Source organism: Lagenorhynchus albirostris, chromosome 2 (genome assembly GCF_949774975.1).
Source record: "Lagenorhynchus albirostris chromosome 2, mLagAlb1.1, whole genome shotgun sequence".
NCBI classification, from domain to species: Eukaryota; Metazoa; Chordata; class Mammalia; order Artiodactyla; family Delphinidae; genus Lagenorhynchus; species Lagenorhynchus albirostris.
Window position 1 is genome coordinate 132,731,624 of NC_083096.1, and position 15,647 is coordinate 132,747,270.

A 15,647-nucleotide genomic window follows, 5' to 3' on the forward strand; every position below is an offset into this window, starting at 1 on the left:
GTTTATTCACTGCCTAAACAAACAGTTAGATATTAGGCATCTACTAAATGCTAGGCCTGTTCTAGGCTTATTATATGGAATAGTGGATTCTATTACCTAAACATACAAATAATACTGAAACAAATACTTTTAGGTGTAGCTGTGTTATTCTGGTGATTTAGATAAAGCTTCCTAAGATAACTAATTAGAGAATACATCCTTACTAAAAAGCACCTCCTACGAACTGCAGTTCACATGTGTAATTCATAAAGCATACATCTTTCACCGATGAATTCACTCATCTATCTACATAATCACATCACATCATTCTAATAGCTTTAATGCCACTATTCTCTGAACTTACTAGGATATGTTAAAATAGTCACCACTGTATAAACCTCCTAAAACCTGAAACTTGGAATTGGGGGCCCAGGAATCAGAAGAGACTAACATATCTATAATAAGGTTTTTCTTACCTTATTAATAGAATATTAATATTAAGGTAACACAATATTACCTTAATAATAGAATAGATTCAGTATTTGTAAAGAGATAGAATCAGTATTCTGAAAGTATATCATAAATAGCATGAAGCAATAGTCTCTGTTTTAAGAAATCTTAACTTATTAAATATATATACACACAAACATGCACGTATACACACACACACTTCATAAATATGTATAAGGAAATGTATATCCACTAGTCCTCTCATCCCAACAACTGAAACTCTGCCCTGTCCTAACCACTAACAATGTGAACCCACAGTTCAACAAACCCTCTCTGCTAAAGCTCATCTTAAACCCACTTTCTTGGTGTCCCAATATATAAGAAATAAATGCTTCTGTGCATTCAAGAAGTTACCTAATTTCACCAAATTTTACTTTACAAAGTCTCTTAAAATCAATTCTTCTTTTCCATTCTCACTTTCACCCCATTTCAAACTTTTACTGAAGTGCTGAAGAGTTGCAACAGTTTCCCAATAATGAGCTGCGACCTTCCTAATATTGACTGTGTAGACATAACCAGGATATTCACTGACCTGGCATCTTTGTAGTCTCTCAAAATATCAAAAGAATAGTCTCTTTCTACTGGTCAAAATAACCAACACTAATAATCTTTTAATTTGCCAATTTTAGATAATCCTAGAATACTGTAAACTAGTTTCCATCTGAATCTCAAGTATTTACTTTTTTAAGGAGTCAGTTTGACACAGACACACTGGAAATGTAACTTAGACATAGGAATCAGTGCCACAAGACCACAACGCAGCAGCAAAAGAATTACAGTGTGGTTCACGTAGCACAATTCTATGTGCCTCCTCCCACAGTATCAATCAGCCAACTAGAAATATTTATTAAAGCTTACATGCAAAATATTATGAAGGAAGGAAGTAGAAAGCAAAGCTGATTCTGGCCTCAAGACGCTTGTACTTTAGTTGAGGTAACAGTCTACAAAAAATGCTAGGCTGTTTTATAATGTATCTTTCAAAACCAGTTTTTAATCTTGTGGTTTATCCATTTTCATAATCTACCCCCTAAATACTTATTAGGTATTAATATTAGCTAGCAAGCTATTACTAAAACAAAGTACTAAACCACATTTCCATCTTGTCAAGCCCTTGAGAATTAGTGATCCATGCCACTCAAGTGATTATTTTAAAAGCCTGTAAAAGCATCACCTGGGAAAACAAGAACCAAAACCATGTAATAATAACATGTCTCACTTATGCACTCTCAAATTTTCTGAATTAAAATGCTGCACATGGGGCTTCCCTGGTGGCACAGCGGTTGAGAGTACGCCTGCCGATGCAGGGGACACGGGTTTGTGCCCCGGTCCGGGAAGATTCCACATGCCGCGGAGCGGCTGGGCCCGTGAGCCATGGCCGCTGAGCCTGCGCGTCTGGAGCCTGTGCTCCGCAACAGCAGAGACCACAACAGTGACAGGCCCGTGTACCGCAAAAAAAAAAAAAAAAAAAAAAAATGCTGCACATGTATAATTGATTCACTTTGTTGTATACCTGAAACTAACACAACATTGTAAACCAACTATAATGCAATAAAAAATATTTTTTAAATGCTGGATCAGAAAATGATTAACATAAAGGAAAAGAAGACTAAGAAATCAAAGCTAAAACAAATATTAGAAACCCAATTAAAACTCGTGAAAACTTAACTAGAGGTTAAGACTTAATTACTATAATTAAAGCAAAATAATTTTGCAGGCTCCTTCAATCACTTTGTCACTCTAACCCAACTCCATCATCTTTATTTTTCTTTTTTTCTCCCTTTTTTTTTAAACATACCTAACATTTTAAATTCTTCAGTACTATTTAGCTGTATATGTACAAAATTACTTGGAGGCTTGATCATTTATTTTGGTACGGCTAGGGTATCTAACAAGTTAGAGACAAAGATAAATGAAGAAGAAAGTGTATTGTAAATTAAAATTCAGCAACGAATTATTTAACCTTTGACCGTTGTATGTATTATGGTTTTATAAATTAGTAGAATATTTATTATTAACTTGTAACTGTGATACCATAAAGCGTAGCTGCCTAGCACGTCTCTAAATAATTAGAATTTGCTTCATATGGTAAGAAAACAGTACCAGCTCTTTATCCACAGTACCTCAAGAGGGAAATCCTTTATGCTGACATCTACAAAAGATTGGCAGTAATGAGGATCCATGTAAATCAAACTGTCATCTACAAGGACAAAACAGAAGACAAGTAATTCAAAAAACACCTTATTATTACACTGCTTACAATCCAATTTCTATGTAGAATAGCTGAAAAAAATCTGGGAGTAACAGCTTGCCAGACTGATACTCATTGACTGAAACATAGGTTTGCACAGGACAGATTAACTTTTGCATAATCAAATATGCTTGTATAAGCAGAATTTTTATAAAGTGATGAGACTGTCATTTAATTTTTGGTGATAAAATTACTTTCACAAACACACAATTATATTCTACAGTTTGCATATGAAAAATGTATTGCACTACATTATCCTGACAGGAAGAACATATTGCTTGTCATTTTATCATCAACTAGCACCACTAAAACTAGTAAAAGGTAAATATATAAATAGCAACTGCCAGAATGTGGCAGCAATGTCTTCTAAAGTTTAGTAAAACCAATAAATTATGCCTTGTTTATGCAATAACAGAAATTAAATATACATTTTACAGAATCCAATTATGTTGTGGACCAAATGACAAATGAACGGTTATGGTAGGACTGATGAATTTGTAAGGTACTCATTTTGCTCCGTTAATCATCCTGTTTCTAGATGATCCTATATTAACTTTCCAACTTTTAAAAGAAAACAGAGAAGAAGTATATTTTACTAAATCACTAACCTTGAAATCCAGCAAAGTAATATGACTGTTTAGGTTTGCCACCAACAATACCCACACAATATTCAAGGCTTAAAATACCCTGCCAAGATAAATTAATTCAGATTTAGAGTCAAGAGACAAATGATAATTATTCAAAACAACCAAATTTGTATTACTAATAGTAGCAGTAGTTCCCAAATTTTTCACCACCAGTTTTATTTTTATTACATTTTCCCCATGTTCTGAAATCCTTTTGTCCACCAAACTATCTTCCATTTTCTTTAAACCATTCAACAACATTAAACAATTATTATGTGCCAGTTATAGAGATAAACAACATTAACCATGGAAAGGCAATAAAAATGCCTGCCAAAGTAAAAACATTTGGCCTTTCACTTAGCTGGTGCAGCCTCGCTGTGATCAATGTAGTATTTTCATCAGGCTTTTTGAAATGCTACAAATAATTATTGGACATTGTCACTGTTTTCACTGAAACCTGAGTCTTAGAATCACAAACTAAAAACCATTTTTAATCAATGGCATTCATGACAAAATTTTTACGCTACTTCATTTGGAATAAATATAAAGACTAATGAAAACAATTTGATCCAAGGAAAATAATAATTATTACTGTATTTAAACTCAGTTTATTTTACTAATCATAAAATATCAGTGATACCTCAATAAATTGTTTAATATTTCCCTCAGCATCTATTCTAAGCAGAACTCTATTTAAGCTTGGCCAAGTAATTCTATACTTTTTTAAAAAACATGTCCATGGAGTGGAGTCAATTAAAAACATGTCCAGGGCTTCCCTGGTGGCTCAGTGGTTGGGGGTCCGCCTGCCGATGCAGGGGGTGCGGGTTCGTGCCCTGGTCTGGGAGGATCCCGCGTGCCGCGTAGCAGCTGGGCCCATGGGCCGTGGCCGCTGGGCCTGCGTGTCCGGAGCCTGTGCTCCGCAGCGGGAGAGGCCGCAGCGGTGAGAGGCCCACGTACCGCAAAAAAAAAAAAAAAAAAAAAAAAAAGTCCAGTGGAATCAATCAATATCCTATCAATAGTTTCAACATTAATTTTAGCATATATTATGTTAGAAAACACTAGTAATTATAAAGTATATGTTATAAAACCCCAAAATATTAAACAATAAACTTTCCTTCTCTTAAGTGAGAGGATGTTTCAAAATCTAGAAGATACAAAAATAAAGACTGTATGAACAAATGTTTTTTTCCTTTAACAAGTAAACAAACCACAGTTTTGTTTAAACTTAATTATTTTCTTAAAAATAATATGTGGTGGTTATTGAAAAAACACACACAGAAATTTCCCAAAGCCCCAACACTCAGCATTATTAACATTTAGGAGAATACCTTCTTGACATCTGTCTATATTACATATATTCACATATAGATTTATAAATACAATGTTATATATATGGCACCATACAACATATGCTATTGTAACTTTTGTCATTCATTATCTTATAAACATCTTTTCCTATCAATAAATATAGATCTATATTATAATATTTAATGGCTGTAAATTTTGTACATTTTCAGTCTTGTGAAAATATCATAGAGGTTTTTTTGGAAAGGAGAACTGCACTGAAGAAATTACAGAAACAGAGAAGGCATATAAAGTTAAAATTTTAGAGCTAACTAAAAAATAAATTAAGATGAAATTATACCAAAAAACTTGATAATAATAGTTATTATTATTCTATTGTTATTATCATTCTATTAACAGTTCTATTATTCTATTGCTTTCCCCCTAAATAAAAATCCTTAACTCAATTAGAGAGTGCCTTACTTTAATCTGAGGCAAACTGATCAGCTGAAATACAATGTTTCTGATACAGGGACCCATGAGGAAGTGAAAGTTCTAAGTCCCTCATAGCCAAGAAGAAAAAGAAAAAATACATATATGTATAGTAAGAATCATCACAGACTCTCTTCAGAAAAAGAATGATTTCAGGTAATGGAAGAAAGACTTTGGTTCTTGACACCTATATTTCCTTTTCAACAGATTAGAGCAGATTTAGCAATAAACACTTATAAGTAGATTAGGAGCTAAAATGCCATTACATATAAGAAGCTGTATCTTTGGAAACCTGAAACACTTTTCAGTTCCTAAAAAAGCTTTTTCACAGTTATCTAGTGGTGAGAATTGATTGAGCTGTATCCATGAAGCAATAAATAAGACTGAAGTAATCAGTCAAAAAGGAAAGTCCTAATTTGTCTTGCTGAAGAAAGAGAACATATTGGATTTTCCTCATTCCAGGTCCTTTTAAAAATAAATAAATAAGTAAACTTCCTGTGGTAAGAGCTGATAAAGCACCACACCAAATTTCTTTCTCCTCACAGAATGCAGCAGGAGATGGTAACCATCTCTGAAATACTGTGGAATTACCTCAATCAATACATTTTAAAACTAGAATTGAATGGTGAATTTTAGAGAGTATAATGCACAATGGTTTGGCAGGAAAAAATACAGCTGCTGACAAGGGAGGAGGAGGAAGAAGTGTAGTGGGGGCAGTGGGTGGGGCAGTGATGGAGGTACAGGAGGAGGTGGAGAAGGAGGAGAAGAAAAGGGAGCAGAAATGGAAGAGAAAGATTACTTTTCTTTTAGGGCTATTAGACACACTATTTTTTCACTGCTAACTGAATGACTCTTTACATGCTCTCCTTTTGGCTTCTGACCCAACCACGCCCTGACCAAGCACAACATAACACTACTTCACTCAGCCATTTCAGCCATTTTTACCTGAGAGTTGAAATTTTTAAATGTGTTAGTAGTCACTACTCTAAAAGGAGACTGTAGCATAAATTAAATAAGTAGAAGCTCAAAGAAATGTTACATTTCAGAGAGTCCATATTTTAGAGGAAAATATGAAAAACAACATAAGTTCTGGTCTCTGTCACCAGTTTGTTATCCAAATTTGAACATATCACTTAACTTCTGTCATTTCTGTTTTATAAAGACAATCCAGTTTCTAGCTAGTATGAGGGTAAAATGAGATAAATCTGTATTAAAAGTGTTATACAAATATGAGAGTTAACAAATATTTGCTGAGCAGCTCCTATATGCTAGGTACTAAGGATCACTTTAACAGCTAACCATGGTTTGTTTCACTACAATGTAGACTCCAATGAATCACTCATCTGATAACTTTTATCAATACCACCAAACAGCAAAGCTCTCAGCCAGATGAAGCATGCCTCAAAGCTATCTGCAGTCCATTTCACCAGGAGTGGGGGTTTGGCAAAAGAGTCAGTTCCGAGACTGCCTCAATTTCTGATCTTCTCATGGTAGTAGAGAAGGCAGGGGAATTCATTTCAGATTTGGTTACAACCAACAGAGACATGACAACATGCGTGAAGTCTCGAAACCCTCCGTGGATCCACTAGATGAAACGGTTCATATCTTCTCACATTCCACCAATAATTCTACTAAAGAGTCCACATGTTAGAAATCAAAACCCCACTTTTATCTAGGGTATGTATATGTTATTGGTTATAGTACTGGTATTATTAGTAACAAGTATGCCTGCAACAGTTTAGTAACGATTAGGAAAAGCCAATATACCAGCTAGAAGACTTCCATATACCACATATTGAAAATAGCTGCTCTAAGTTTTTAGAATTGGTACAATCTAGAGTGAGGATACATGTTCTACCTATATACATAGGGACCACAATATGGGGTTAAGGCTTCATGTGGTGAACAAATCTAAACTTTATTTCAAGATTACTATATGCCATAACACTCCATTCAAAGAGGAATTCTATCTCTGGTCTTGATCTTATTAAAACTATGAAAATAATATAAATACTATACTCTCAACTAGAAACTAAGTATTTCAAAAGTTAAAGTTTTGTGACAAGATAACCTAATTAGACAGGTTCTTTTGGAGAAAAGAATTATGTGTTCTGAAATAGAACAGATTTTTAACTGGTTAATATGAAGAAAACAAAGTTGGAAGCTCCCCATACTATCTTCATCATTTCGTTCTATATAAATAAGTATTCTACCTACTGATGGACCTTATAGAAGCACAGGAAACAAACTAAGAGATAATGCAGCAGCAATAAAAAAAACTCATTCTGTTTCAATAATTACCTAGATATAGTTTAATGTGGGTTTTATGAATAAACAAAGGTACATACTTTTAAAAATCACAAATAAGGATGATGGGAACTGTAGACATATTTCAGACTATGATTATTGCTGCACTGTATCCCCCTGATTAGCTGCAAAGATTAAAAGCCTTTTTATTTTGTCATAGAACACCTTACTCTTCAAATCACATCTGATCTTGTAATACTAAAATTTAAGATCTCTAATGTCAAACTTTACAATCTACAACTATAAAATCATCACTACCCATTTCATAGAAAAAAGATCGCAAACCTCTATTTTTCATATCAGCCAGCATTGCCTTCAAAAAATTTTAGCTCTTATTTCATACCTTTACAAAATCTAAATAGTCGGCATTGGTTCTTTCTCCACCAAGTCTAACAGGAACTAGAATAATAACAGCTTTGTCATCTGTATTATCAGAGGCCATGGAAGTGCACTGTTTATCAATTACATCAGAACTGTAAACTGAGAAAAACACAATTAATATGTATTAAATTTTATAAAAATGATTTTCAGAAACATTTGTACCCTAATTTCCCCCCCACAATGGCCAGTCATATGATCTCTGACATCACTAACAAGGTCTCAGTGAGTTAAAAAATACCTACCTCATTTATGCATTCAATAGATATTTATCAAATGACTACTATATGGCACTGGGTCCTCAGCAGTGAGCAAAATGGAGAAAAACCCCTGCCCTCACAAGGCATACCATCTAACAGGGAAGTAGACAATAAATAAGTAAAACATAATATATGTCAGATGATGATAGGTGCTTTCAAGAAAAACAAGGGAGAAAAAGATGGATAAGAAATGTAGAGAAGGGGTGCAATTTAAAATAAGGTGGTAGGGAAGTCAAGACTTAAAGAAAGAAAGAAACCAAGAAATGCAGATACCTGGGGGGAAGAGATTCCACATAGAAAGATCAGCAAGTGCAAATGTCTTAAAGCAGAAGCATTGCCAGCTTGTTCCAGGAACAAGAGAGCAGTGCCTCTGCAGGGAAGTGAGCAAGGAGTACAATAGTAGAAAATGAGGTTAGGAGATAAAGTTACAGATGGGGAGAGAACGAAGACAGATTGTGGGAAATCTTAAAAGCCATTAATAAAGAATTCAGTCTTTACTTTGAGTGAGATGGGAAGCCGCTGAAGAGTTTTTTAGGAAAGGAATGTCCTGCTCTGATTTATACTTTACCAGTCTGGTTCCTGTGTTAACAGACTGCAGAGGGCAAGGGCTGAAGCATAGAGAAGTTAGAAAGCCACTGCAGGAACCCAGCAAGAGATGATGGTGGCTTGAACAAAGGCAGTATTGTCAAGATATGGAACGGTCATGGGATGATCATGTGCAGGTGGTGAAAACTGATCAGTTGAAAATGAAGAACTCCTTAATACATTAAATGTAAGATGTGAGAGGAAAAAAGGAGTCATAGATGATTTGAGTGGTTTTCATATAAGCAAACAGAGTAGGCGGGCTGCCATTTACAAAGACACAGAAGACTGTAGGAAGGGAAAATATAGAAAGGAGGAGTGGGAATTCAGTTTCAGACATGCCAAGTTTGAGATATCTATTAGACATGCAAGCAGGGAGGATAAGTAGGCAGGTAAGGACATAAAAGCCTGCATTTGGGGACAGGTCTGGGATGGAGCTATAAATTTGGGAATTGACAGGACCCAGATGGTACTGTAAAGCTATGAGACTGGGTAAATCCAAATCTGTATATACAGAAAAAAAAGTTGAGATCTAAAGACGTAGCACAACACACCAAGTACTTTAGAGATAGGGGGATAAGGAAGAATCCATACAGGAGACCGTGAAGGAGCAGACACATGGTAAAAGGAAAACCTGAAGAGTAGCGTTCTGGAAACTAAGTAAACAAAACATTACAAGGAGTGGGGGAGAAGTCAACAGTGTCAAATGCTGCTGACAGATTGTGAGGAAAAGACTGAGAAGTGACAACTGGATTTAGTGAGATTAAATTATTGACAAGAGTAGTTTTGGTAGAGTGATGGGTATGAGAGCCTAAGTGGATAGTTCAAGAGAAAATGGGTGGAGTTGGTAGAAGCAAATACAGACAAAACTTTATTTTGTTTTGTTCAACAAAAAACATAGTTTTATTCAAAACTTACTTTACACCCATACTCCCTGTCAGCAAACTCTTTTACTCTTCCACAGTTAGCTGATTAACAAATTCTGCCACTGCTGTCTCAGTTCTTCCCTAAATTCCAAATTGAGATTATGAGCTATCATAGTCTCCTGTTCACCTGCTTCACTATCCCCCATAGTCAGTCTAAACCAAAGCCACAAAAATGGAAAAACAGTTCTTTCCATGTTTCAATTCTGTCATCTTATTTTTGCTAAACTACTCAGTAAAGCCTTCTCAGTAAAGCCTAAACCTTTAAATTCACTTTTCTGAGGCAGTGCACACATGACCATCCCTATCTTCCACTTTCCACTAGTAACAGTATTTCCACTAGCATATACAACAAGTTCTTCCTTATCAAATGCTTCTTACCCTTCAGGCTAATTCAACACACATTGATTGACAGCCAACTATTTATTGAAGTTTTCTATGCCAGAGAAATATAAAAGCAGATAAGATCCTTACTTCACAGTGTCTGGCTCAATTGTTTTGGTATTTTTCCTCCACTCTCAACATATGTAAGGGCTATGAAATAATCCAATTCCATAACACAGGCTCACTACAGCAGTGATTGCCAACCAAATGGTTCTAGTACCTTTCCCCTACCCCTGCTACCTTAATAATCATTGATCTACCAAGGAGATACAGATAAGCACAAGGTGATATTAAAAGTGAATTACAAGCACAATATTTAATAGAGGTATTTCCAAAATGTTACAGAACACAGAATAATAAACTAATTCTACCTGATGAGAGTTGGTAAAGGCTTCACCAAAGATGTACCTTCGAGCGTGTTCATAAAGAATGAGTAAGAGTTAACAAAAGGCATTTTAACAATAAGGGGCATTCTAAGCAGAGGCAATAATATCAGCAAAGACATGGAAAAAAGATAATGATAGTATGCCCAAGGAATGGCTTGCAGGTTGATGGTTCTTTGGTGTATCAGCATGGAAGACAGTGTTGAGAGGTGATGCTGGAAATGCAGGTCAAGACAAATGGTAAAGAACTTCATGTGCTTTACATGCTACAATAACTTGAGACTAGAGTTAACAGACAGTCATTGGTTTTAAATTAAGGGACATGATCAATTTCTTTTGATCAGATGAATGAGAAAAAGAAAAGAAAGGGAAATCAAGTTCAAGTTCGAGATAAGGGTCTGATCTAAATCAATGAGAGTGAAGAAGAGAGAACAGATTTCAGATGCATTTTTTTAAGTATAATTTGTTAAGCTTTGGTTGACTAACTAGATATAAGCAACGAAAAAAGAGTCAAGAATAAGTACACACGCATGTGGACATGATACTATTAGTGAAGAGAATATAGGAAGCAAGAAAGGAGTGGTGTAGAGGGGAATGACAGGTTTAATCTTAAACACGCTGAATTTGAAGTGTTTGTAGAACATCCAGATGGAAATATTTGAAGGACAGCAGAAAATACGAGTTACCTCATATTAACACAAGTATCACTAGAAATGCAGTTTTAGAAGTCCTAATATATAGAGCACAGTCTTAACTACTTAAAGGCATGGAAAAATATGCAATCACAAAGGAAGAGAATACAGAATGAGAGGAAGAGAAAATGAATAGAAAGTGAAGCTTTTAAAAACACTAATGAAGATGGTGTTTGTTTTTAAAAACACTAATGAAGACGTGTGGAGGAGAATTATTAATAGACTCTGGCTTCACCTAGTTCCTAACCTCACAATCTATCAAAATGCACTACAGTAATATAAACTCTCCCTTTAGAATTTTAAATGTCAGTGTTCAAAATTTTAAGATCTACTTCAAATTACACAAACCACTTAGATATTGAGTAGCTTTGTGTTCTTTAATTAACTAACAATACGTAACGCATAAGACCAAGGCTGATTGATATCAATAAAAGCACAAAAGGCAAATTCATAAATTATTTAATGATTATTTGTTTAAGCACATCCTCTGGCTTAATTAGAACTCTTAACACAGTACATTTTACTTGTAAGATTTCCTACCTGATAAACAAATACAGTACCTGCAAAATTCACACACTCATCTGAAAACTTAAAACTTTCATGTTCATATGGCTATAATCATGGCTTATCAGTCTTTCTTAAAAATCCAATTAACCTTAACAAAAGGCCGAACAAAATGCACGTGTATTTGGTAACGATTATATCCACACTATAAACACTAGTCAGTCACCAGGGTAATCTCAAGCATTTTGTAAATACCCTTATATTAAACATAACTGAAGTATATTTAACTTTCCCCAAACATTAACATATTTTATCCTCTTAACAGTATTTCAGTAAAAAATAAACAACATGAGGTGGTTTACTTTGAAGGCACTTTTATTTTATTAGGAAATTAAGGTCACTATTTTATCCCCAATAGAGTTTCAAAATTACTATAGATACTGGTCATTAAACAGAATACCCATAACAATAAAACAAAGCAACATTCTGGACAATAGCTGCATCATGATCAGATGATTTACTGAAGGACTAGTGAGAAACAAATCAAACAGAGAATTTTCCTTCCTTGAAACACATCCCCAATGAGATGAGACATGGCAGACATGCACCCCAAGTATATACCTATGTTAAATTTTCCCACCTATCTTTTTTAAGTAGTCATTTTAAATATTGAAAATTTCCTTAAGAACTTATTTTAATATTGCAACTAATAATTCATAGTATATATTCAATCAAGAAATATTTAATCAGTGCCTATACAGGGTGCAATGTAGGAACAAAAATGTGTAAAACATGGTCTCTACTTTCATCATTTACAGTATAATTGGGATAAGCTATAAGCTAAATACTTATGAAAAATCTAATTATAAATGGTATTGGGAAAACTGGACAGCCGCATGCAAAAGAATAAAATTGGACCACTATCTTATACCATACACAATAATTAAATCAAAATCGATCATCAAAGATTTGAACACAAGACCTGAACTGAAACCACAAACTCCTAGAAGAAAACAGGCGGAAAGCTCCTTGACATTGGTCTTGGTGATAATTTTTTCAATTTGACACCACAAGGCAACATAAGCAAAAATAAACAAATGAGAATACATCAAACTAAAAAGCTTCTGTACAGCAAAGGAAACCATCAACAAAATAGAAAGGTAACTTACCAAATAGAAGAAAATATTTGCAATCATATATCTGATAAGGGGTTAATATCCAAACTATACAAAGATCTCACATAATTCAACATCAAAAAAACAAATAATCCAATTAAAAAAATGGGCAGAAGATCTGAAGAGACATTTTTCCAAAGAAGCCATACAAATGGCCAACAGGTACATGAGAAGGTGCTCAACATCACTAATCATCAGAGAAATGCAAATCAAACCACGAGATATCATCTCACACCTGTTAGAATGGTTACTATCAAAAAGACAAGAAACAACAAATGTTGTTGAAGATATGGAGCAAAGGGAACCCTTGTGCACTGTTGTTGAGAATGTAAGTTGGTGCAACCACTAAGGAAAACAGTACAGTGGTTCCTCAAAAAATTAAAAATAGAACTACAATGTGATCCAGCAATTCAACTTCTGGGTATTTATCTGAAGAAAACGAAACCACTATCTCAAAAAGATAAATGCACCCCTTTAATCACTGCAGCATTATTTATAATAGCCAAAATATGGAAACAACCTAAGTGCCCATCAATGGATAATGGATAAAGAAAATGTGGTACGTATATACAGTGGAATATTATTTAACCATAAAAAAGAATGAAATCTTGCCATCTGTGACAACATGGATAGACCCTGAGGGCGTTATGCTAAGTGAAATAAGTCAGACAGAGAAAGACACATACTGTATGATCTCACTTATATGTGGACTCTAAAAAGCAGAACAAAATGAATAAACAAAACACCAAGCTCACAGATACACAGAACAGACTGATGACTGGCAGAAGTGGGATGGGGGGACACAATGGGTGAAGGGCGTGAAAACTGCCAGCTATAAGATAAATAAGTCATAAGGATATAACGTACAGCATGGGGATGGGCACTATAGTTAATAATACTGTATTGTATATCTGAAAGTTCTCATCACAAGAAAAAAAATTTTCTAACTATGTATGGTGACGGATGCTAACTAGACTAATTATGGTGATCATTCACAATATATACAAATATTGAATCATTATGTTATACATCTGAAACTAATATAATGTTATATATCAATTATACCTAAATTTTTAAAAAGGTCTGACCAAATAAATGGATAAAAAGTAGAATTATATAATACATTCCTCACCTGTACAGTCTTGCGCAACATAAATAGTTATTCCTTGTAAATCTGGGTGTCTTGCTTCTTCAACTGCTTTTCTAAGAAAATAACAAGCATTATCCTTTAAAATCCTAACTAACATTTCCAGTTAATAACAAACGATTTAATTTAAGGGAAAAGAAAGCCATCATTTTCTTGACTTTCCTATTTACCCTATAGTGTCTGCTTTCAAAACTATCATCTGAATGGTATCAAAAATCAAGTCAATTTTTTCAAAGTAGAATATTACACTAAATTACTCAAAAAACATTAAAACATAAGTTTAAAAAACATATTTTAAAATTCTTCGGTACAAAGGTGTGAACCCCACCCTGCCCCCCAAAAAAGAATTTCTCTCAAACTCACCTGGCTATATTAAATGTTTTCTACCCAGTGGTATTACAATATGCTTCAAGGTTTACTTCATATTAACTTACATTACTGACTAGCAAAGTATGACTGTCCTCTGGTACAGTTATGAAAGATTTTTTCTTTTCTTTAAACAATAGCATGACTTTTTTCCTTCATTCGAAAACCTACATGACCTGAACAAATGAATTTCCCACTTTCAAGTCTTAGAATTCTATAAGTAAAACTGCAAATTGAAAAATATTTCCAAGTGGGTATAATATTCTCAATGGTGCACATGAAGTGAAAAAAAATCACAACAATATATGTAAAAGGAAATTACACAAATTATGGAAAAATACTTTTATTTAACTGTATCTTTATAATTTTTTAACTTAACATGCCTTATTATGCATGTTTGTATGTGCTAATATAAAAGAGGGATGGGGAAACTATGGCCCATAGACCAAGCATGACCTGTGGCCTGTTTTCGTACAGCCTGCAAGCTAAGAATGGTTTTTACAGTTTTCAACGACTGTAAAACAAAAAAAGAAAAAAAGAGCAAAATGAGCAATAGAGCCCTTATATAGCCTGCAAAGCCTAAACTATTTACCATTAGGCCTTTTACAGAAAAAGTGTTCTGATCCCTGGGATACAGAACATAACATCTTGAAGAGTAGAAACCATGCTTTTATGATTATGTTTTTATGTATGTCATACCAAGCTAGACTTGACATTATTAACAATCCATTTAATAATATTAGGCAACTACTTTTTCAACTATAAGCATCTGACCTATAAAATATAAAAGCCTGTTAATAAGCAAAAAAAACATTTGTACTAATTTGGATTTTGTATATTATTCTAAATAGACTAAATTTACTATAACATGCTGTACTTGGATGACAATATTAATGATTCAGTTAATAACAATAGTGGGACACAATAAATATGACAACTTTTAAAAAAACTTAAGTAGCATCCAAATAATTGGCACATAAAAAGCTGAGGTATAGTGAAATCTGACTTTCGACTTTTTTCTAACTACTCTGAATGTCACAGACACTTTATTTTACTATGATATAATTATAATATTAATAGTCCCATACATTTACAATTCACAAGAATTTGATGTGTGAAAAGAAATGCTGAAAACATCAATTTTAGCTCTTGACATTTCATTACACTATCAGTACATTACAGCCCCCAGATTACACTATTAAAAAAAAAAACTATAATGTTATTATGCATGTTCCAAGGTTGAAAGAGTTGTTAGTTTTTAGAACATTTCAATAAGGTAGTCTAATGAAAACCTGGTTAGAAAGAGACCTTGGATATCTATACCTATGAGCAAAAGAAGAAAAATTTGTCAGTAGATAAATGTAACTAGAGACACAATATGTCTTGTTTTTTCCCTAACAGTAAATG

General features: G+C 34.0%; 1 protein-coding gene across 2 annotated transcripts in view; it reads right to left on the reverse strand.

Moving 5' to 3' along the window:
* Positions 1–15,647, reverse strand: part of ATG4C (autophagy related 4C cysteine peptidase) — a 90,158-nt gene that overhangs the window by 18,668 nt on the left and 55,843 nt on the right. For both annotated transcript variants that reach the window (XM_060142556.1, XM_060142558.1), the window contains exons 6-9: positions 13,860–13,930; positions 7,790–7,926; positions 3,346–3,424; positions 2,610–2,686 (exon numbers count right to left, since the gene is read on the reverse strand). In XM_060142556.1, coding sequence (XP_059998539.1) covers positions 2,610–2,686; positions 3,346–3,424; positions 7,790–7,926; positions 13,860–13,930 — 364 coding nt within the window. The remainder of the gene's footprint in view (positions 1–2,609; positions 2,687–3,345; positions 3,425–7,789; positions 7,927–13,859; positions 13,931–15,647) is intronic.